The sequence below is a fragment of the Salmo trutta genome, chromosome 33, assembly GCF_901001165.1.
Source record: "Salmo trutta chromosome 33, fSalTru1.1, whole genome shotgun sequence".
In the NCBI taxonomy this organism is placed as follows: domain Eukaryota; kingdom Metazoa; phylum Chordata; class Actinopteri; order Salmoniformes; family Salmonidae; genus Salmo; species Salmo trutta.
The window spans coordinates 42,417,545-42,441,650 of record NC_042989.1 but is presented as its reverse complement, the minus strand read 5'-3'; the positions used below and the strand labels follow the sequence as shown (position 1 = coordinate 42,441,650).

At 48.5% G+C, this 24,106-nt stretch overlaps 1 protein-coding gene across 1 annotated transcript in view; it reads right to left on the bottom strand.

Moving 5' to 3' along the window:
* LOC115173034 (calpain-3) overlaps positions 1 to 15,704 on the bottom strand; it is a 51,084-nt gene extending 35,380 nt beyond the window's left edge. The window contains exons 1-4 of the mRNA XM_029731007.1: positions 15,404 to 15,704; positions 13,551 to 13,620; positions 3,117 to 3,235; positions 2,621 to 2,754 (exon numbers count right to left, since the gene is read on the bottom strand). Of these exons, the coding sequence (XP_029586867.1) occupies positions 2,621 to 2,754; positions 3,117 to 3,235; positions 13,551 to 13,620; positions 15,404 to 15,655 (575 nt within the window). The 5' untranslated portion in view covers positions 15,656 to 15,704. The remainder of the gene's footprint in view (positions 1 to 2,620; positions 2,755 to 3,116; positions 3,236 to 13,550; positions 13,621 to 15,403) is intronic.
* Between the last annotated feature and the right edge of the window lie 8,402 nt (positions 15,705 to 24,106).

The following is a 24,106-nucleotide window of genomic DNA, read 5'->3' as shown; positions in this document are numbered from 1 at the left end:
TACCTTGTATCCTTTTCCCTCTCGCTCTCATCAAAAATTTCTCACTCTGCCCCTACTCGGATGGTATTGCGCCGTCCCAACCTTCGCTCTCTCTCTCCTGCTACTCTCTCCTCTTCCATCCTATCATCTCTTCCCTTTGCTCAAACCTTCTCCAACCTATCTCCTGATTTTGCCTCCTCAACCCTCCTCTCCTCCCTCTCTGCATCCTTTGATTTTCTCTGTCCCCTATCCTCCAGGCCGGCTCGGTCCTCCCCTCCTGCTCCGTGGCTCGACGACTCACTGCGAACTCACAGAACAGGGCTCCGGGCAGCCGAGCGGAAATGGAGGAAAACTCGCCTCCCTGCGGACCTCGCATCCTTTCACTCCCTCCTCTCTACATTTTCCTCTTCTGTATCTGCTGCTAAAGCCACTTTCTACCACTCTAAATTCCAAGCATCTGCCTCTAACCCTAGGAAGCTTTTTGCTACCTTCTCCTCCCTCCTGAATCCTCCTCCCCCTCCCCCCCCCTCCTCCCCCCTCCCCCCCCCCTCCTCCCTCATTGCGGATGACTTCGTCAACCATTTTGAAAAGAAGGTTGACGACATCCGATCCTCGTTTGCTAAGTCAAGCGACACCGCTGGTCCTGCTCACACTGCCCTACCCTGTGCTTTGACCTCTTTCTCCCCTCTCTCTCCAGATGAAATCTCGCGTCTTGTGACGGCCGGCCGCCCAACAACCTGCCCACTTGACCCTATCCCCTCCTCTCTTCTCCAGACCATTTCCGGAGACCTTCTCCCCTACCTCACCTCGCTCATCAACTCATCCTTGACCGCTGGCTACGTCCCTTCCGTCTTCAAGAGAGCGAGAGTTGCACCCCTTCTGAAAAAACCTACACTCGATCCCTCCGATGTCAACAACTACAGACCAGTGTCCCTTCTTTCTTTTCTCTCCAAAACTCTTGAACGTGCCGTCCTTGGCCAGCTCTCCTGCTATCTCTCTCAGAACGACCTTCTTGATCCTAATCAGTCAGGTTTCAAGACTGGGCATTCAACTGAGACTGCTCTTCTCTGTGTCACGGAGGCTCTCCGCACTGCTAAAGCTAACTCTCTCTCCTCTGCTCTCATCCTTCTAGACCTATCTGCTGCCTTTGATACTGTGAACCATCAGATCCTCCTCTCCACCCTCTCCGAGCTGGGCATCTCCGGCGCGGCCCACGCTTGGATTGCGTCCTACCTGACAGGTCGCTCCTACCAGGTGGCGTGGCGAGAATCTGTCTCCGCACCACGTGCTCTCACCACTGGTGTCCCCCAGGGCTCTGAATCGCATCTCTGCATGTCTGGCAGACATATCAGTGTGGATGACGGATCACCACCTCAAGCTGAACCTCGGCAAGACGGAGCTGCTCTTCCTCCCGGGGAAGGACTGCCCGTTCCATGATCTCGCCATCACGGTTGACAACTCCCTTGTGTCCTTCTCCCAGAGTGCTAAGAACCTTGGCGTGATCCTGGACAACACCCTGTCGTTCTCCACTAACATCAAGGCGGTGACCCGATCCTGTAGGTTCATGCTCTACAACATTCGCAGAGTACGACCCTGCCTCACACAGGAAGCGGCGCAGGTCCTAATCCAGGCACTTGTCATCTCCCGTCTGGATTACTGCAACTCGCTGTTGGCTGGGCTCCCTGCCTGTGCCATCAAACCCCTACAACTCATCCAGAACGCCGCAGCCCGTCTGGTGTTCAACATTCCCAAGTTCTCTCACGTCACCCCGCTCCTCCGCTCTCTCCACTGGCTTCCAGTTGAAGCTCGCATCCGCTACAAGACCATGGTGCTTGCCTACGGAGCTGTGAGGGGAACGGCACCTCCGTACCTTCAGGCTCTGATCAGGCCCTACACCCAAACAAGGGCACTGCGTTCATCCACCTCTGGCCTGCTCGCCTCCCTACCTCTGAGGAAGCACAGTTCCCGCTCAGCCCAGTCAAAACTGTTCGCCGCTCTGGCACCCCAATGGTGGAACAAGCTCCCTCACGATGCCAGGACAGCGGAGTCAATCACCACCTTCCGGAGACACCTGAAACCCCACCTCTTTAAGGAATACCTGGGATAGGATAAAGTAATCCTTCTAACCCCCCCCCTTTAAAAGATTTAGATGCACTATTGTAAAGTGGTTGTTCTACTGGATATTATAGGTGAATGCACCAATTTGTAAGTCGCTCTGGATAAGAGCGTCTGCTAAATGACTTAAATGTAAAAATGTAAATGTAAATGGTTAGGGTCGTGGTGTTGCCGCCCTTCAGGGCCTCATAGGAACCGTGAAGCCTGGGGAGGGGGGATGGGAGAGTGAGGGTTAGGGTTAGGGTCGGGGTGTTACCGCCCTTCGGGGCCTCATAGGAACCGTGAAGCCTGGGGAGGATTAGGGTTAGGGTTGTGGTGTTGGGAAACCCTGATATAGACTACAGTCTTATCTATCTAGGTTTGTATAGTGTTAGGGTAAAGGTACCTACCTAGGGTTCGGGTTACCTACTTGGTGTAGGGTTGGGTTAAGGTTCCCCACTTGGTGTAGGGTTAGGGTCACCTACTTGGTGCAGGATTGGGGTTAAGGTTACCTACTTGGTGTAGATTTAGGGTCAGTGCTACATACTTGGCGTAGGCCTTCTCCAGCAGGGCACTCCAGAATTCGTTTCTCTCAGCAGACTTGGTGAACACCAGCTGGCTGTTGAAGGTGGGGATGCGGTCGTCAATAACAACGTCAACCCAGTCGCCATAGCGCCAGAACTGGAGGAGAAAGAGTTGTCCCATGCAGTAAGTACATGGTTAAGGATTTGACAAGAGAAGATAATCTGTTGCAATCAGGGTTGGGGTTGATTCCATTGAAATTCACACAATTCAGGAAGTCAACTGAAATTCCTATCCCACTTTTTAAGGAAATGAAATGAGTAAAATGTGAATTTTGAATAAGTGAACTGACTGAATTGAAATGGAACAGACCCTTACCGTGATTACAGTGTAACATAGTGTAGTACTGAGCGTTGTCTTGACGATAGGAACAAATCTCTAAAAGAGTCTTAGAGCCTCTAACCCTGGCATTACCTAGTAAACTCATTCTAGTTCTGTGCTTTTGATTGGTGGGTTCTGACCTGGAAGTGGAAGATTCCTCCATATCCCTCAGAGAAGCCCTGTTCCTGAGGAACGACCCGGTAGAGGAGCTTCTCATTCAGAGTCAGACAGGCTATAGCAGCCAGCAGCCAGCAGTCACCTAGGAAACACACAGTTAGTTACCTAGGAAACACAAGGTTGGTTACCTAGGAAACACAAGGTTAGTCACCTAGGAAACACACAGTTAGTTACCAACAGACACACACCTAGGAAACACAAGGTTAGTTACCTAGGAAACACAAGGTTAGTTACCTAGGAAACACAAGGTTAGTCACCTAGGAAACACAAGGTTAGTTACCTAGGAAACACAAGGTTAGTCGCCTAGGAAACACACAGTAAGTTACCTACAGACACACACCTAGGAAACACACAGTCAGACAGACAAACACATACGTTGAGTGTACAAAACATTAACACCTGCTCTTTCCATGACATAGACTGACCAGGTAAATCCAGGTGAAAGCTATGATTCCTTATTGATGTCACTTGTCCACTTCAGTCAGTGTAGATGAAGGGGAGGAGACAGGTTAAAGAAGGATGTTTAAGTCTTGGGAAAATTGAGACTTGCATTGTGTATGGGTGCCATTTAGAGGGTGAAAAGGCAAGACAAAAGATTTTGCCTTTGAACGGGGTATGGTAGTAGGTGCCAGGCACACTGGTAGGTGTCAAGAACTACAACGCTGCTGGGTTTTTCACACTCAACAGTTTCCCGCGTGTATCAAAAATGGTCCACGACCCAAAGAACATCCAGCCAACTTGACACAACTGTGGGAAGCATTGGAGTCAACATGGACCAGCATCCCTGTGGAACGCTTTCGACACCTTGTAGAGTCCATGCCCCGACAAATGGAGACTATTCTGAGGGCAAAAGGGGAACAACTCAATATTAGGAAGGTGTTCCTAATGTTCTGTCCAATCACTGTACACACACACACACACACTCACACTCACACTCACACACACACACACACACACACACACACACACACACACACACACACACACACACACACACACACACACACACACACTCACACACACAAACCAAGGAACACACAGTCATTCAACAGGCTCAATGGGAGGTTAGTTTCGTTCACTGTTGTTACTGGTAAACGTCCACAACATGTAAAACCATTGTTATCTAACCCCTGGCCGTGATTGGTTGGAGTTGATGGACAAAAGCCCCACTGTTATGTTTTCTTTGACGTTCAACTATTGAGTGGTGGCCATCTTTGTTGTCTCCATGTGGGACTTGATAGGGAGAGGCTATACTGACACACCTGCAGTACAAATTGATGAAGTACGGTATTTCACGCAGCTGAGAGTCGAGTGGTGATGAATGGATTGGGTTCAGTCAGTCATCCTGATAAGCCCTTCCCAGCTAGCTAGTTCAGTCAGTCATCCTGATAAGCCCTTCCCAGCTAGCTAGTTCAGTCAGTCATCCTGATGAGCCCTTCCCAGCTAGCTAGTTCAGTCAGTCAGTCATCCTGATGAGTCCTTCCCAGCTAGCTAGTTCAGTCAGTCATCCTGATGAGCCCTTCCCAGCTAGCTAGTTCAGTCAGTCAGTCATCCTGATGAGACCTTCCCAGCTAGCTAGCTAGTTGTCAGTCATCCTGATGAGCCCTTCCCAGCTAGCTAGTTCAGTCAGTCATCCTGATGAGCCCTTCCCAGCTAGCTAGTTCAGTCAGTCATCCTGATGAGCACTTCCCAGCTAGCTAGTTCAGTCAGTCATCCTGATGAGACCTTCCCAGCTAGCTAGTTCAGTCAGTCAGTCATCCTGATGAGTCCTTCCCAGCTAGCTAGTTCAGTCAGTCATCCTGATGAGCCCTTCCCAGCTAGCTAGTTCAGTCAGTCATCCTGATGAGCCCTTCCCAGCTAGCTAGTTCAGTCAGTCATCCTGATGAGACCTTCCCAGCTAGCTAGTTCAGTCAGTCAGTCATCCTGATGAGACCTTCCCAGCTAGCTAGTTCAGTCAGTCATCCTGATGAGACCTTCCCAGCTAGCTAGTTCAGTCAGGCATCCTGATGAGACCTTCCCAGCTAGCTAGTTCAGTCAGTCAGTCATCCTGATGAGCCCTTCCCAGCTAGCTAGTTCAGTCAGTCATCCTGATGAGCCCTTCCCAGCTAGCTAGCTAGTTGTCAGTCATCCTGATGAGCCCTTCCCAGCTAGCTAGTTCAGTCAGTCATCCTGATGAGCCCTTCCCAGCTAGCTAGTTCAGTCAGTCATCCTGATGAGCCCTTCCCAGCTAGCTAGTTCAGTCAGTCATCCTGATGAGACCTTCCCAGCTAGCTAGTTCAGTCAGTCAGTCATCCTGATGAGCCCTTCCCAGCTAGCTAGTTCAGTCAGTCATCCTGATGAGCCCTTCCCAGCTAGCTAGTTCAGTCAGTCATCCTGATGAGACCTTCCCAGCTAGCTAGTTCAGTCAGTCAGTCATCCTGATGAGCCCTTCCCAGCTAGCTAGTTCAGTCAGTCATCCTGATGAGCCCTTCCCAGCTAGCTAGTTCAGTCAGTCAGTCATCCTGATGAGACCTTCCCAGCTAGCTAGCTAGTTGTCAGTCATCCTGATGAGCCCTTCCCAGCTAGCTGGTTCAGTCAGTCAGTCATCCTGATGAGCCCTTCCCAGCTAGCTGGTTCAGTCAGTCAGTCATCCTGATGAGACCTTCCCAGCTAGCTAGTTCAGTCAGTCAGTCATCCTGATGAGACCTTCCCAGCTAGCTAGTTCAGTCAGTCATCCTGATGAGTCCTTCCCAGCTAGCTAGTTCAGTCAGTCATCCTGATGAGTCCTTCCCAGCTAGCTAGTTCAGTCAGTCATCCTGATGAGTCCTTCCCAGCTAGCTAGTTCAGTCAGTCAGTTGTCCTGACGAGCCCTTCCCAGCTAGCTAGTTCAGTCAGTCATCCTGATGAGCCCTTCCCAGCTAGCTAGTTCAGTCAGTCATCCCGATGAGCCCTTCCCATCTAGCTAGTTCAGTCAGTCATCCTGATGAGACCTTCCCAGCTAGCTAGTTCAGTCAGTCAGTCATCCTGATGAGCCCTTCCCAGCTAGCTAGTTCAGTCAGTCATCCTGATGAGCCCTTCCCAGCTAGCTAGTTCAGTCAGTCATCCTGATGAGACCTTCCCAGCTAGCTAGCTAGTTGTCAGTCATCCTGATGAGCCCTTCCCAGCTAGCTGGTTCAGTCAGTCAGTCATCCTGATGAGCCCTTCCCAGCTAGCTGGTTCAGTCAGTCAGTCATCCTGATGAGACCTTCCCAGCTAGCTAGTTCAGTCAGTCAGTCATCCTGATGAGACCTTCCCAGCTAGCTAGTTCAGTCAGTCATCCTGATGAGTCCTTCCCAGCTAGCTAGTTCAGTCAGTCATCCTGATGAGCCCTTCCCAGCTAGCTAGTTCAGTCAGTCATCCTGATGAGTCCTTCCCAGCTAGCTAGTTCAGTCAGTCAGTTGTCCTGACGAGCCCTTCCCAGCTAGCTAGTTCAGTCAGTCATCCTGATGAGCACTTCCCATCTAGCTAGTTCAGTCAGTCATCCTGATGAGACCTTCCCAGCTAGCTAGTTCAGTCAGTCAGTCATCCTGATGAGCCCTTCCCAGCTAGCTAGTTCAGTCAGTCATCCTGATGAGCCCTTCCCAGCTAGCTAGTTCAGTCAGTCAGTCATCCTGATGAGCCCTTCCCAGCTAGCTAGTTCAGCCAGTCGTCCTGATGAGCCCTTCCCAGCTAGCTGGTTCAGTCAGTCAGTCGTCCTGATGAGACCTTCCCAGCTAGCTAGCTAGTTGTCAGTCATCCTGATGAGCCCTTCCCAGCTAGCTAGTTCAGTCAGTCATCCTGATGAGCCCTTCCCAGCTAGCTGGTTCAGTCAGTCAGTCATCCTGATGAGCCCTTCCCAGCTAGCTGGTTCAGTCAGTCATCCTGATGAGACCTTCCCAGCTAGCTAGTTCAGTCAGTCAGTCATCCTGACGAGCCCTTCCCAGCTAGCTAGTTCAGTCAGTCATCCTGATGAGCCCTTCCCAGCTAGCTAGTTCAGTCAGTCATCCTGATGAGCTCTTCCCAGCTAGCTAGTTCAGTCAGTCATCCTGATGAGCCCTTCCCAGCTAGCTAGTTCAGTCAGTCATCCTGATGAGCCCTTCCCAGCTAGCTAGTTCAGTCAGTCATCCTGATGAGCTCTTCCCAGATAGCTAGTTCAGTCAGTCATCCTGATGAGCCCTTCCCAGCTAGCTAGTTCAGTCAGTCATCCTGATGAGCCCTTCCCAGCTAGCTAGTTCAGTCAGTCATCCTGATGAGCCCTTCCCAGCTAGCTAGTTCAGTCAGTCAGTCATCCTGATGAGCCCTTCCCAGCTTGCTAGTTCAGTCAGTCATCCTGATGAGCCCTTCCCAGCTAGCTAGTTCAGTCAGTCATCCTGATGAGACCTTCCCAGCTAGCTAGTTCAGTCAGTCAGTCATCCTGATGAGCCCTTCCCAGCTAGCTAGTTCAGTCAGTCATCCTGATGAGCCCTTCCCAGCTAGCTAGTTCAGTCAGTCAGTCATCCTGATGATACCTTCCCAGCTAGCTAGTTCAGCCAGTCGTCCTGATGAGCCCTTCCCAGCTAGCTGGTTCAGTCAGTCAGTCGTCCTGATGAGACCTTCCCAGCTAGCTAGCTAGTTGTCAGTCATCCTGATGAGCCCTTCCCAGCTAGCTAGTTCAGTCAGTCAGTCATCCTGATGAGCCCTTCCCAGCTAGCTGGTTCAGTCAGTCAGTCATCCTGATGAGCCCTTCCCAGCTAGCTGGTTCAGTCAGTCAGTCATCCTGATGAGACCTTCCCAGCTAGCTAGTTCAGTCAGTCAGTCATCCTGATGAGACCTTCACAGCTAGCTAGTTCAGCCAGTCGTCCTAATGAGCCCTTCCCAGCTAGCTAGTTCAGTCAGTCAGTCAGTCATCCTGACGAGCCCTTCCCAGCTAGCTAGTTCAGTTAGTCATCCTGATGAGCCCTTCCCAGCTAGCTAGTTCAGTCAGTCATCCTGATGAGCCTTTCCCAGCTAGCTAGTTCAGTCAGTCATCCTGATGAGCTCTTCCCAGCTAGCTAGTTCAGTCAGTCATCCTGATGAGTCCTACCCAGCTAGCTAGTTCAGTCAGTCGTCCTGATGAGTCCTTCCCAGCTAGCTAGTTCAGTCAGTCAGTCATCCTGATGAGTCCTTCCCAGCTAGCTAGTTCAGTCAGTCAGTCATCCTGACGAGCCCTTCCCAGCTAGCTAGTTCAGTCAGTCATCCTGATGAGCCCTTCCCAGCTAGCTAGTTCAGTCAGTCATCCTGATGAGCCCTTCCCAGCTAGCTAGTTCAGTCAGTCATCCTGATGAGCCCTTCCCAGCTAGCTAGTTCAGTCAGTCATCCTGATGAGTCCTTCCCAGCTAGCTAGTTCAGTCAGTCAGTTGTCCTGACGAGCTCTTCCCAGCTAGCTAGTTCAGTCAGTCATCCTGATGAGCCCTTCCCAGCTAGCTAGTTCAGTCAGTCATCCTGATGAGCCCTTCCCAGCTAGCTAGTTCAGTCAGTCATCCTGATGAGTCCTTCCCAGCTAGCTAGTTCAGTCAGTCAGTCATCCTGATGAGCCCTTCCCAGCTAGCTAGTTCAGTCAGTCAGTTGTCCTGACGAGCTCTTCCCAGCTAGCTAGTTCAGTCAGTCAGTCATCCTGATGAGCCCTTCCCAGCTAGCTAGTTCAGTCAGTCAGTCATCCTGATGAGACCTTCCCAGCTAGCTAGTTCAGCCAGTCGTCCTGATGAACCCTTCCCAGCTAGCTAGTTCAGTCAGTCAGTCAGTCATCCTGACGAGCCCTTCCCAGCAAGCTAGTTCAGTCAGTCATCCTGACGAGCCCTTCCCAGCTAGCTAGTTCAGTCAGTCATCCTGACGAGCCCTTCCCAGCTAGCTAGTTCAGTCAGTCATCCTGACGAGCCCTTCCCAGCTAGCTAGTTCAGTCAGTCATCCTGACGAGCCCTTCCCAGCTAGCTAGTTCAGTCGGTCATCCTGATGAGCCCTTCCCAGCTAGCTAGTTCAGTCAGTCATCCTGACGAGCCCTTCCCAGCTAGCTAGTTCAGTCAGTCATCCTGATGAGCCCTTCCCAGCTAGCTAGTTCAGTCAGTCAGTCAGTCATCCTGACGAGCCCTTCCCAGCTAGCTAGTTCAGTCAGTCAGTCATCCTGATGAGTCCTTCCCAGCTAGCTAGTTCAGTCAGTCAGTCATCCTGACGAGCCCTTCCCAGCTAGCTAGTTCAGTCAGTCATCCTGATGAGCCCTTCCCAGCTAGCTAGTTCAGTCAGTCATCCTGATGAGCCCTTCCCAGCTAGCTAGTTCAGTCAGTCAGTCATCCTGATGAGCCCTTCCCAGCTAGCTAGTTCAGTCAGTCAGTCATCCTGATGAGCCCTTCCCAGCTAGCTAGTTCAGTCAGTCATCCTGATGAGCCCTTCCCAGCTAGCTAGTTCAGTCAGTCAGTCATCCTGATGAGTCCTTCCCAGCTAGCTAGTTCAGTCAGTCATCCTGTTGAGACCTTCCCAGCTAGCTAGTTCAGTCAGTCAGTCATCCTGACGAGCCCTTCCCAGCTAGCTAGTTCAGTCAGTCAGTCATCCTGACGAGCCCTTCCCAGCTAGCTAGTTCAGTCAGTCATCCTGATGAGCCCTTCCCAGCTAGCTAGTTCAGCCAGTCGTCCTGATGAGCCCTTCCCAGCTAGCTGGTTCAGTCAGTCAGTTGTCCTGATGAGACCTTCCCAGCTAGCTAGTTCAGTCAGTCATCCTGATGAGCTCTTCCCAGCTAGCTAGTTCAGTCAGTCAGTCATCCTGATGAGCCCTTCCCAGCTAGCTTGTTCAGTCAGTCAGTCATCCTGATGAGCCCTTCCCAGCTAGCTGTTTCAGTCAGTCAGTCATCCTGATGAGACCTTCCCAGCTAGCTAGTTCAGTCAGTCAGTCATCCTGATGAGACCTTCCCAGCTAGCTAGTTCAGCCAGTCGTCCTGATGAGCCCTTCCCAGCTAGCTAGTTCAGTCAGTCAGTCAGTCATCCTGACGAGCCCTTCCCAGCTAGCTAGTTCAGTCAGTCATCCTGACGAGCCCTTCCCAGCTAGCTAGTTCAGTCAGTCATCCTGACGAGCCCTTCCCAGCTAGCTAGTTCAGTCAGTCATCCTGACGAGCCCTTCCCAGCTAGCTAGTTCAGTCAGTCATCCTGACGAGCCCTTCCCAGCTAGCTAGTTCAGTCAGTCATCCTGATGAGCCCTTCCCAGCTAGCTAGTTCAGTCAGTCAGTCAGTCATCTTGACGAGCCCTTCCCAGCTAGCTAGTTCAGTCAGTCATCCTGACGAGCCCTTCCCAGCTAGCTAGTTCAGTCAGTCAGTCATCCTGATGAGTCCTTCCCAGCTAGCTAGTTCAGTCAGTCAGTCATCCTGACGAGCCCTTCCCAGCTAGCTAGTTCAGTCAGTCATCCTGATGAGCCCTTCCCAGCTAGCTAGTTCAGTCAGTCATCCTGATGAGCCCTTCCCAGCTAGCTAGTTCAGTCAGTCAGTCATCCTGATGAGCCCTTCCCAGCTAGCTAGTTCAGTCAGTCAGTCATCCTGATGAGCCCTTCCCAGCTAGCTAGTTCAGTCAGTCATCCTGATGAGCCCTTCCCAGCTAGCTAGTTCAGTCAGTCAGTCATCCTGACGAGCCCTTCCCAGCTAGCTAGTTCAGTCAGTCATCCTGATGAGCCCTTCCCAGCTAGCTAGTTCAGTCAGTTATCCTGATGAGCCCTTCCCAGCTAGCTAGTTCAGTCAGTCAGTCATCCTGATGAGCCCTTCCCAGCTAGCTAGTTCAGTCAGTCAGTCATCCTGATGAGCCCTTCCCAGCTAGCTAGTTCAGTCAGTCATCCTGATGAGCCCTTCCCAGCTAGCTAGTTCAGTCAGTCAGTCATCCTGACGAGCCCTTCCCAGCTAGCTAGTTCAGTCAGTCATCCTGATGAGCCCTTCCCAGCTAGCTAGTTCAGTCAGTCATCCTGATGAGCCCTTCCCAGCTAGCTAGTTCAGTCAGTCAGTCATCCTGATGAGCCCTTCCCAGCTAGCTAGTTCAGTCAGTCATCCTGTTGAGACCTTCCCAGCTAGCTAGTTCAGTCAGTCAGTCATCCTGATGAGCCCTTCCCAGCTAGCTAGTTCAGTCAGTCATCCTGATGAGCCCTTCCCAGCTAGCTAGTTCAGTCAGTCATCCTGATGAGCCCTTCCCAGCTAGCTAGTTCAGTCAGTCAGTCATCCTGATGAGTCCTTCCCAGCTAGCTAGTTCAGTCAGTCATCCTGTTGAGACCTTCCCAGCTAGCTAGTTCAGTCAGTCAGTCATCCTGACGAGCCCTTCCCAGCCAGCTAGTTCAGTCAGTCATCCTGTTGAGACCTTCCCAGCTAGCTAGTTCAGTCAGTCAGTCATCCTGACGAGCCCTTCCCAGCCAGCTAGTTCAGTCAGTCAGTCATCCTGATGAGTCCTTCCCAGCTAGCTAGTTCAGTCAGTCATCCTGATGTGCCCTTCCCAGCTAGCTAGTTCAGTCAGTCATCATGACGAGCTCTTCCCAGCCAGCTAGTTCAGTCAGTCAGTCATCCTGATGAGTCCTTCCCAGCTAGCTAGTTCAGTCAGTCATCCTGATGTGCCCTTCCCAGCTAGCTAGTTCAGTCAGTCATCATGACGAGCTCTTCCCAGCTAGTTAGTTCAGTCAGTCAGTCATCCTGATGAGCTCTTCCCAGCTAGCTAGTTCAGTCAGTCATCCTGATGAGCCCTTCCCAGCTAGCTAGTTCAGTCAGTCATCCTGATGAGCCCTTCCCAGCTAGCTAGTTCAGTCAGTCATCATGACGAGCTCTTCCCAGCTAGTTAGTTCAGTCAGTCAGTCGTCCTGGTGAGCTCTTCCCAGCTAGCTAGTTCAGTCAGTCATCCTGATGAGCCCTTCCCAGCTAGCTAGTTCAGTCAGTCATCCTGATGAGCCCTTCCCAGCTAGCTAGTTCAGTCAGTCGTCCTGACGAGCCCTTCCCAGCTAGCTAGTTCAGTCAGTCAGTCATCCTGATGAGCCCTTCCCAGCTAGTTAGTTCAGTCAGTCAGTCGTCCTGGTGAGCTCTTCCCAGCTAGCTAGTTCAGTCAGTAGCCTCTCCCGACTTGATATCTAAAAATACTGATGCATTATTTCCTTCAATATCTTTGTGTTGTTGAGGAACAGTACCCAGTCTCTCGCCTCAGTGTTTTCTGGTTGTCGCTCTAAACCTGCATGTTGGCTACGCCCAGTCAGTGAGTTAACCATTGAACAATGGCAGTTCATATTTTTTGTCCCAGCCTGCATAGACCTTTGTCCCTCGTGGTCACTTTATACAGAGCCTAGACACTGGCTGGATGGACAGCTCAACAATGAGAAGTGCTGCTAGCTGGAATCCCTTCCATAGAGCCAGTACAATATAGAGAGGCCACTGGTGGAGAGGTGGAGAGGCAAGCCATGAGGCCACTGGTGGAGAGGCCAGCCATGAGGCTCACAGGGGAGAGCTGGGATGTTTTCTCCTCTGAAGAGACAGGTTACCAGAGAGGAGAGCTGGGATGTTTTCTCCCCTGAAGAGACAGGTTACCAGAGGGGTATACTACAGAGTATGAACAGTATGTTAGCCATCTTTTTTTAGAAAGATAAGCTTGAAATGGGCTTGGTCTAATTGATTAAACGACCAAAAACACATATCTAAGCTCAGCTTTTTTAAATGACTAACTCATTGATCCTCCTTTGTAGTATTCCGCTCAGGGTTATCATGGTACATAAAACATCCTGCCCTTACCAACTCATCAATCAATACATCACCTGACCTCTCCTCAGTATTAGTCAATACATCACCTGACCTCTCCTCAGTATCAGTCAATACATCACCTGACCTCTCCTCAGTACCAGTCAATACATCACCTGACCTCTCCTCAGTATCAGTCAATACATCACCTGACCTCTCCTCAGTATCAGTCAATACATCACCTGACCTCTCCTCAGTACCAGTCAATACATCACCTGACCTCTCCTCAGTATCAGTCAATACATCACCTGACCTCTCCTCAGTATCAGTCAATATATGTGGTGAGGTGCGTAGTGTGTAGTGGGAGGTGAAAGTGGGGGATACCTAGTCAGTTACACAACCGAATGCATTCAACCAAAATGTGTCTTCCACGTTTAACCCGACCCCTCTGAATCAGAGAGGTGTTGGGTGGAGGGGGGGGGGAATTTCCTTAATCGACATCAACATCATCGGCGATCCGGGGAGTAGTTGTTGTTGGGAGTTAACTGCTTCGTTCAAGAGCAGAACGGCAAAAAAATAATTCTCCCACTTTGCTAGCTTGCGGATTCAAACCAGCAACCTTTCGATTACTGGTCCAAAGCTCTTAACCGCTAGGCTACTTACCGCTCTGGTGTAGTGTGGTGTAGTGTTGGGGGGGGTGACATTCTTATTTACCAAGATCTCCCTGGCAAATGTCTGTCCTGCTGGCGCCGCCCACAATGAACTGAGGGTTCTCACAGATCTCCTGGTGACACACAGAAACACACAGACACGTGGATCAGCTGCCTGGGGGAATAAATACTGAAGACACACAGAAACACACAGACACGTGGATCAGCTGCCTGGGGGAATAAATACTGAAGACACACAGAAACACACAGACACGTGGATCAGCTGCCTGGGGGAATAAATACTGAAGACACACAGAAACACACAGACACGTGGATCAGCTGCCTGGGGGAATAAATACTGAAGACACACAGAAACACACAGACACGTGGATCAGCTGCCTGGGGGAATAAATACTGAAGATACACAGAAACACACAGACACGTGGATCAGCTGCCTGGGGGGGACGTAAGTGGGATTTAACTTTGAAATAAACTACTTGACTGTAAAGGAAATATTAAACTATTCAAATTCATACGGTTACATATTATTACGATATTATATCGATATTTGACTGCAAGTATCGATTTGTAAAGAAATAAATAATAATAATAATAATAATAATATATATCACAGGAGGTTGGTGGCACCTTAATTTGGGAGGGTGGGCTCGTGGTAATGGCTGGAGCGGAATTGGTGGAATTGTATCATATACAACAAACATATGGTTTCCATGTGTTTGATGCCGTTCCATCTGTTCCGTTCCAGGCATTATGTTGAGCCGTCCTCCCCTCAGCAGCCTCCAATTAATCCATTTTAGAATAAGGCTGTAATGTAACAAAATGTGGAAAAAGTCAAGGGGTCTGAATACTTTCCGAAGGCACTTTATATATATATATATATATATATATACGAAAAACCCAGCAGCGTTGCAGTTCTTGACACAACCATTGTTCCTGGCACCTACAACCATACCCCGTTCAAAGGCACTTACATTTTTTTGTCTTGCTCATTCACCGTCTGAATGGCACCCATACACAATCCATGTCTCAATTGTCTCAAGGCTTCAAAATTATTATTTAACTTTTCTCCTCCCCTTCATCTACATTGACTGAAGTAGGTTTAACAAGTGACATCAATAAGGGATCATAGCTTTCTCCTGGATTCACCTGGTCAGTCTACGTCATGGAAAGAGCAGGTGTTCTTAATGTTTTGTATACTCTGTGTATAATATTATTATTTTGCTACTGTAGGTAGCGTTAGCATGCGCTAGTTCCTGTGCCAAAACGCTGTTATTTTTCATCCTATAGCTTCTTTTTAAATAGCCAGTCAACATGTTTTCAGCACTTTTTTCCCTGACTGATCAAAACTAATTTTTTCCTGCTCTCTCCTCGTCTCTCTGCAGCAGACATATAGTGAACAATTTGTTTTGGAACATCAAATCGCAAATAAAATTGCAGTGTGTATATATATATATATATATATACACAGTAGAATTGTGAGAATCGCATTACATATTGTATTGGAATCTAAGTATGGTGGTAATATCGTATGGTGGGGTCCCTGGTATCTCCCTACAAACAAATTCATAACCATTTCTAACCATTCTGACAGTCTCATGTTTCAAACAGCCATAACAACCACGATTCCATCCCCATAACGAACGGTGACAAGTACCTCAAGAGGTCCTTAGATTTCTCTGTTCAGAACATGTAGATCCAGAAGAAGAAAAAAAAAATCCACAAAATGTTTTGCCATCATGAATCCCTTTTTTTTTTTCAAAACATCCTGAAACGTCCTTCTTGTTGACTCGGTTTTGTAGATATTATCCCACCTCCCCCATGTGTGTCCATTCCTTCCCCCTCTTTATCGAATCATCCTCCTCTCTTGTATGTCCCCCTCCCCCCCTCCCCTCCTACCTTGGGTCTCTTCCAGACGATGTTCTTGACCTTGTTGGACTTGTGTCCCAGCTCCTTGTATCCCAGAGACTCCACGGAGGCTGGAAAGGTGTCATCCTCAAACAGGCACTTCTTGGTGAGGCACTCCTGTTTCAGCGCGGCAAAGTCCTGTCCGCTGAAACGCAGGGGCTTGCTGAGGCTTCCTTCTCCATCTCTTCTCTCTCTCTCCCGGATCAGCCGGTCACAGAAGAAGCCAGACGGTGTATAGGGCATTCTGGATTTTTTACTACTGGCTTTTGCCACTTCCACTAAAGTCTTACAAGCCTAAAAAACCTTGGCATAAATCCAACAGGGTTATCTCTGATTGGTTGTGTCGTTGTATGACGTACCCTTCCCTCTTGGTCATAGAGTAGACCCTAAAGGCATGCCGAGGCGAAAAAGACTCAACATGCATTCACGTTCCTTTACATTAGCACGTACACAACACACACACACACACACACACACACACACACACACACACACACACACACACACACACACACACACACACACACACACACACACACACCACACACACACACACAAATGTTGTGTCTTTGTTTCACTCCCATTGGTTCCCTGAACAATACCCAAATGTTCTCTGGTAGTGGTCATTCTCATGCCATTCCATTATTGTGTGGCCACACAAAAGGGGGGTGGTGGGTGGTGTGCCGGGCCTCTCCACAGCCCATGTAAAGAGTGGTCAGTAGATATCCTGCCTCAGCAGAAGGTATTCAGTCCATTTAACCCTGTTCCATTCTCTCCATGGTGCTCAGTATACAGCGGTCTCAGCACATCTCCACAGCAGCAGCAGGCCTCTGTCTGTCTGTCTGTCTGTCTGTCTGTCTGTCTGTCTGTCTGTCTGTCTGTCTGTCTGTCTGTCTGTCCTGTCTGTCTGTCTGTCTGTCTGTCTGTCTGTCTGTCTGTCTGTCTGTCTGTCTGTCTGTCTGTCTCTGTCTGTCTGTCTCTCTGTCTGTCTGTCTGTCTGTCTGTCTGTCTGTCTGTCTGTCTGTCTGTCTGTCTGTCTGTCTGTCTGTCTGTCTGTCTGTCTGTCTGTCTGTCTGTCTGTCTCTGTCTCTGTCTCTGTCTCTGTCTGTCTGTCTGTCTGTCTGTCTGTCTGTCTGTCTGTCTGTCTGTCTCTGTCTCTGTCTGTCTGTCTGTCTGTCTGTCTGTCTGTCTCTGTCTCTGTCTGTCTGTCTGTCTGTCTGTCTCTCTCTCTCTCTCTCTGAGGTAAACTAACGCTGTGAGAGCAACTTCGCCTCAGTGTTTGATCAGGTGCGGGTTTTTTTTGTTTTTTGTTTTTAAAACAAGGGGGACGATATCCTCTGATGATTACAGTACACAGTCAAAACAGAACACAACAGTTCTATTCTGTCTCTCATCGTCAGCCACGCTGGATATCCTTGTCTGTCTATGATAGTATTCATTCAATTGTGGATGCCGTTGCTATGACGTTGCTATGACGTTGCTATGACATTTAATAACAAGGTGTCATCCCCCCGACCCATGGTTAAAGGTTAAAGGGCACAATGACGAAAACACCTGATGAAGCCCGTCTCGTGTTCCCACAATGACCTCTGACCTTTAACCTCTAGGGGAAAAGTCAGCACTCTTATTAAAAGTGTTGTTGTAACCTTTAGTTGTCATGTTAAAACCACAATGTGTTTTCTGTCATCTATCCGCTTCAGTTTCATTACTCTCGCATTTACTATTGTCAACATGTGAACATATTACAACACAATAATGCCAGACAATACAGGACAAAGTGTTTGTTTTGACCTATAACCACCTCGATCCTGATGACAGAGGGGTCGAGTCTTTCAGTTACTGGTCTCAGTCATCTCGTGTGGCGTCCACCCAGTAGAGATACCAACAACAGACATTACATCGCATTACGGCTAACAGCTGCACAACTAAAACAACTCATTCTGAAGCCTTCATTTAATTTAGGATAAAAACAATTGTCACGTTCTGACCAGTATAAGGGGTTATTTGTTATTGTAGTTTGGTCAGGACGTGGCAGGGGGTGTGTTTGTTTTGTGTTGTCGGGGTTTTTGGGGTATTGTTCTATGTTTTGTATTTCTATGTTTGTATTTCTAGTATTTGTATTTCTATGTTAGTTTTGGGAACAACCTCCAATTGGAAGCAGCTGGTTGTCGTTGCTTCTAATTGGAGGCCATATTTAAGTGGGGTTATTTTCTCTTGTGTTTGTGGGTGGTTGTCTCCGTGTATAGTCGTAGTACCTTACAGGACTGTTGTTCGTTTTCTTGTTTAGTGGTCATGGTTAAAATATAAGTATGGACACTTACCACGCTGCGTATTGGTCCGATTTTCTTACTCCTCATCTGAAGATGAAACGTATGTGTCACGTCCTGACTAGTAATAGAGGTTATTTGTTATTGTAGTTTGGTCAGGACGTGGCAGGGGGTGTTTGTTTTATGTGGTTCGGGGTGGTTGTGTGTTTAGTGGTGTGTTTGATTTATTATTCCGGGGTTTTGGGCACTGTTCTATGTTAATGTATTTCTATGTTTAGTCTAGTTCTTTGTATTTCTATGTTTAGTTTATTGGGGTTGGACTCTCAATTGGAGGCAGGTGTTTTCTCGTTGCCTCTGAGGGTTTTTTAAATAGGTATGTGTTTGTTTTAGTATTTGTGGGAGATTGTGCTGTGTATAGCTTTGTTGCCTTACCGGCATGTTATTAGTCGTGTGTTTTTTGTGTACGTGTTGTTTTGGTTCACCTTCTTGTCCATTTAATAAAAGAAGATGAGTGCACATTTCCCCGCTGCGTCTTGGTCCACTTTACCCTACGACCACCGTGGCAGTATGACAACAATCTGTAGAACTAGACTAAAATAAATGTATGTTTTAAGATTGAAGGACAACGGCACTCATTATCTATGGCAACTGTATCTGATATAATAAAAATGCCCCAGTATTTTCACATTGAATATTACATTGCCCTCGATTCATCTGTCTACATATGATTTCATATCTCAAGCTGAACATACTACAATCCCGAAGTTTAAAACAACAGTGGACAGTTATCAGCAAAAATCTGCCATGTTGAAGTTCCTTTTATGACCCGAACAATGCAAAGTGCCATTGAGGTAGATTATAACCAACCTGTCATCAATGCGTTCTCCTCTAGAGCAACCACAACCTAGAGGCGTATGACCCCTGACCCTTACACAGGGTTTTAAAATGTTGGAAAACTTCCCCTGTTTTTTGAGAAATCCTGGTTGTAAAGATTCCTGGAATTATGAGGAAATTAGCAGGAAATCTGGGAATCCTCCAAACAGAACTTCTGGAAAGATACCAGAATGCTGCAACCCCTATGTATGGGTCAGAGGTCATCCTCTAGGCTGTTGTTACTGTAGAGGAGATAAAGGAATAAGACCCTTTAATATAGCATACCTGTATACCAGCTACGACTGGCTTTCATCCAAAACCAATTCCAGTACAGTGAGTACATCTGCAGTACGTGTCTGTTGTGATTCCTAGAGAGGGGAAACTCAACAGTAATTTAATGATGTGCCAGTCTTTTCCCCACTGCAATGTTCAGGCCTTGTGATGTCACCGTGCCTCGTCGAACAGGATCGTCACGTTGACGTCCTCAGACCCTGTCAAGACAAGGAGAGAGGTTGACGTATTGAATGGAAACGTATTGAATGGAAGTGAAGATGTATTTAAGCGCTATGATTTGTTGTGTTGTGTTATGCAGTAACGAGCAGTCAGGCTAGGCAGTGCAATAACCCCCCCCCCCCCCAAAAAAAGGTCAGAATCTTTTGTTAGCTAATGTTTTTTCTCAATCATTCTGGTGATTCTGGTCATTCTGGTGATGCTGGTGATGCTGGTCATTATGGTGATGCTGTTCATTCTGGTGATGCTGGTCATTCTGGTGATGCTGGTCTTTTTGGTGATGCTGGTGGTTTTTGTGCTCAAAATCTCAAAATGTACTAAAACTGCATCAAAACCTTGCCAAGTCAACCATTCAGTCCTTTTTCCCCCATCTATTCAAATCCTTGATGTGCGCAGCCTTTCCTGACTGTCTGACAGCTAGCAGTGTCAACCGCCATGACACCATCTCCCTCACTGCTAGCTGACAGACAACCACCATCTCCCTCACTGCTAGCTGACAGACAACCACCGTCTCCCTCACTGCTAGCTGACAGTCACCCACCATCTCCCTCACTGCTAGCTGACAGACAACCACCATCTCCCTCACTGCTAGCTGACAGACAACCACCACCTCCCTCACTGCTAGCTGACAGTCAACCACCATCTCCCTCACTGCTAGCTGACAGTCACCCACCATCTCCCTCACTGCTAGCTGACAGACAACCACCATGACACCACCTCCCTCACTGCTAGCTGACAGGCAACCACCATCTCCCTCACTGCTAGCTGACAGTCAACCACCATCTCCCTCACTGCTAGCTGACAGTCAACCACCATCTCCCTCACTGCTAGCTGACAGTCAACCACCATCTCCCTCACTGCTAGCTGACAGTCAACCACCATCTCCCTCACTGCTAGCTGACAGTCAACCACCATCTCCCTCACTGCTAGCTGACAGACAACCACTATCTCCCTCACTGCTAGCTGACAGTCACCCACCATCTCCCTCACTGCTAGCTGACAGTCACCCACCATCTCTCTCACTGCTAGCTGACAGACAACCACCATCTCCCTCACTGCTAGCTGACAGTCAACCACCATCTCCCTCACTGCTAGCTGACAGACAACCACCATCTCCCTCACTGCTAGCTGACAGTCACCCACCATCTCCCTCACTGCTAGCTGACAGTCACCCACCATCTCTCTCACTGCTAGCTGACAGACAACCACCACCTCCCTCACTGCTAGCTGACAGACAACCACCATCTACCTCACTGCTAGCTGACAGTCAACCACCATCTCCCTCACTGCTAGCTGACAGACAACCACCATGACACCACCTCCCTCACTGCTAGCTGACAGACAACCACCATCTCCCTCACTGCTAGCTGACAGGCAACCACCATCTCCCTCACTGCTAGCTGACAGTCACCCACCATCTCCCTCACTGCTAGCTGACAGACAACCACCATCTCCCTCACTGCTAGCTGAAAGTCACCCACCATCTCCCTCACTGCTAGCTGACAGTCACCCACCATCTCCCTCACTGCTAGCTGACAGACAACCACCATCTCCCTCACTGCTAGCTGACAGTCAACCACCAACTCCCTCACTGCTAGCTGACAGACAACCACCAACTCCTTACTGCTATGTATATTTTCTCATTAAATTACAAGATGAACATATTCCACGCTGCACCTTGGTCTACTCATTATGACGCCTGTGACAGAACTACCCACCACAAGAAGACCAAGCAGCGTGCACTCTCCAGGAGGAGGAGCGGGACCAAGCAGTATGGCTCGGAGGAGTGGACCTGGGAGGAGATCCTAGATGGGGCAGGACCCTGGACAAGGCCTGGGGAGTATCACCGTCCGCAATGGGAGATAGAGGCAGCGAAGGCGAAACGGCGATACTGGGAGGAACGACTAGGCAAGCAACAGGAGGCCGAGAGGCAGCGTCAAAATACAAATTTGGGGGGGGGGCACACGGGTAGATTGGCGAAGGCGAGGTTAAGACCTGAGCCAACTCTCCGTGTTTACCGTGGGGAGCGAGTGACCCGAGCAGGCACCGTGTTATGCAGTGATACGCACTGTGTCGCCAGTGCGCAGCTACAGCCCGGTGCGCTCGGTGCAAGCTCCTCACCGTTGCCGTGCTAGAGTTGGCCGGTAGCCAGGGAGAAGTGCACCGGCTCAACGTATCTGGTCTCCAGTGCGTCTCTTCGGCCCAGGTTACCCTGCACCTGCTCTACGCACGGTACCCCTCATTCACCAGCACAGCCCAGTTCGTCCTGTACCAGCGCTCCGCCCTTGCCGGGCTATAACCAACTTCGAGCCTAGGAGAGCTGAGTTTTCTCTGTTTAGCTAGGCCTGGGTGTGATAGGTGGGTGGGCATTCTATGTTTTTGTTTTCTATGATTTGGCCGGGTATGGTTTCCAATCAGAGGCAGGTGTCTATCGTTGTCTCTGATTGGAAGCCATACTTAGGCAGCCTGTTTTTCCTTTGTTTTTTTGTGGGTAGTTGCTTTCCGTTTAGTTGTGAGTACCTGACGGAACTGTCTGCTGTCATTTCGGGTTTATTTGTAAAGTGTTCATTTTCTCATTAAATTACAAGATGAACATATTCCACGCTGCACCTTGGTCTACTCATTCTGACGCCTGTGACAGTGACATCAATAAGGGATAATAGCTTGCACCTGGATTCACCTGGTCAGTATATGTCATGGAAAGAGCAGGTGTTCCTAATTTTTTTGTACACTTAGTGTATAGTGAAAACAACAGTAGTCTTAAAACTGAACCTTAAGGAACACCGATAACTTACCGTTGATTTTTCAGAGAACAAACCATCCGCAAAGACAAACTGACAAACTCCTTCAAACATTCAACCTCCAGCTGTACCCCCTGTAGCACCAGGGTCAGTGCACTCTCAAATGTTGTTTTTTGCCATCATTGTAAGCCTGCCACACACAACACTATACCATACATTTATTAAACATAAGCATGTGTGTGAGTTTTGTCACAACCCGGCTCGTGGGAAGTGACAAAGAGCTCTTATAGGACCAGGGCACAAATAATAATATAATAATCAATAATTTTGCTCTTTATTTAACCATATTACAAAAATGGTGAATAACTCACCACAGGTTAATGAGAAGGGTGTGCTTGAAAGGATGCACACAACTCTGCAATGTTGGGTTGTATTGGAGAGAGTCTCAGTCTTAAATCATTTTCCACACACAGTCTGTGCCTGTATTTAGTTTTCATGCTAGTGAGGGCCGAGAATCCACTCTCACATAGGTACGTGGTTGCAAAGGGCAGTGTCTTAACAGCGCGACAAGGCAGGATCCTCTGAGCGCCTCCCAATCCAGAAATCTGGCAGTGGCTTCTGATGAAATTACATTTTCATAGAACCGCTTGTTGCAATTTTGATGAGGCTCTCTTGTTCAGATATCGGTAAGTGGACTGGAGGCAGGGCATGAAAGCGATAATGAATCCAGTTGTTTGTGTTACCCGTTTTGGTAAAGTACCTGCATAATTGCGCACCCAACTCCCTCAGGTGCTTCGCTATATCACATTTGACATTTGTTCGTTGCACACAAAAACTCATACAATGATGGAAAGACCTATGTGTTGTCCTTGTTAATGCAGACAGCGAAGAGCTCTAACTTCTTAATCATAGCCTCAATTTTGTCCCGCACATTGAATATAGTTGAGGAGAGTCCCTGTAATCCTATATTCAGATCCTTCAGGTGAGAAAAAACATCACCCAGACAGGCCAGTCGTGTGAGAAACTCGTCATCATGCAAGCGGTCAAACAAGTGAAAATTATGGTCAGTAAAGAAAACTTTTATCTCATCTCTCAGTTTTAAAAGTCGCTCTGGATAAGAGCGTCTGCTAAATGACTTAAATGTAAATGTAAATGTAAAAAACGTGTCAATACTTTGCCCCTTGATAACCAAAGCACTTCTGTATGTTGTAAAAGTGTTACATGGTCGCTGCCCATATCATTGCATAGTGCAGAAAATACACGAGAGTTCAGGGGCCTTGCTTTAACAAAGTTAACTATTTTCACTGTAGTGTCCAAAACGTCTTTCAAGCTGTCAGGCATTACCTTGGCAGCAAGAGCCTCTCGGTGGATGCTGCAGTGTACCCAAGTGGTGTCGGGATCAACTGCTTGCTCGTGCGTTACCACTCCACTATGTCTTCCTGTCATGGCTTTTGCGCCATCAGTACAGATACCAACTCATCTTGACCACCAAAGTCCATTCGATGTCACAAAGCTGTCCAATACTTTAAAAATATCCTCTCATGTTGTCCTGGTTTCCAGAAGCGGATGTCTTCCTAATTGACCCCCATAAACGTAACGGACATATACCAGGAGCTGTCTTGTGCCAGGCCCGCCACGTCTGTTGACTCATCCAGCTGTAACGCATAGAATTCACTGGCTTGTATGCGAAGCAGTAATTGTTTCAAAACATCTCCTGCCATGTCACTAATGTGTCGTGAAACAGTGTAGTTTGATGAAATCATTGTATAGTTTTTGGGGCCTTTTCCCCCAGCATTGTCCCAGCCATATCCACGGCAGCAGGAAGATTTAAGTCCTCCACAATAGTATGGGGCTTGCCTGTCCTCGCCACTCGGTAGCTCACCATATAAGACGCTTCTAGCCCCTTCTTATTAATGGTATCTGTTGATTTTATACATGTCTTACTTCTCGAAAGTCGTCTTAATTCTCGCTCAAAAACCTCCCCTGGCTTATTTTTCAAATTGGCATGTTTTGTTTCTAAATGTCTGTGGAAGAGTGAAGGTTTCATCGAGTTGTGAGATAGTACTTTTGCACATATAACACAGTGTCTGAGGAAAGGCACTACTCCCAATATAAGTGAACCCCAAATCAAAGTAGTTCTCATCATATTTGCGCCTCTTCGATGGTCCAACGTCCCTGTCTGTTGTTTGGTGCTTTCCCGGGTAAGGGGGGCAGTAGCTCTTCGGCTGCATCAGATTCACAACTGTCAGTGTCCATGCTAGCTGGGCTAACAACACATGTAGAATTACTGATGATAGCATTGG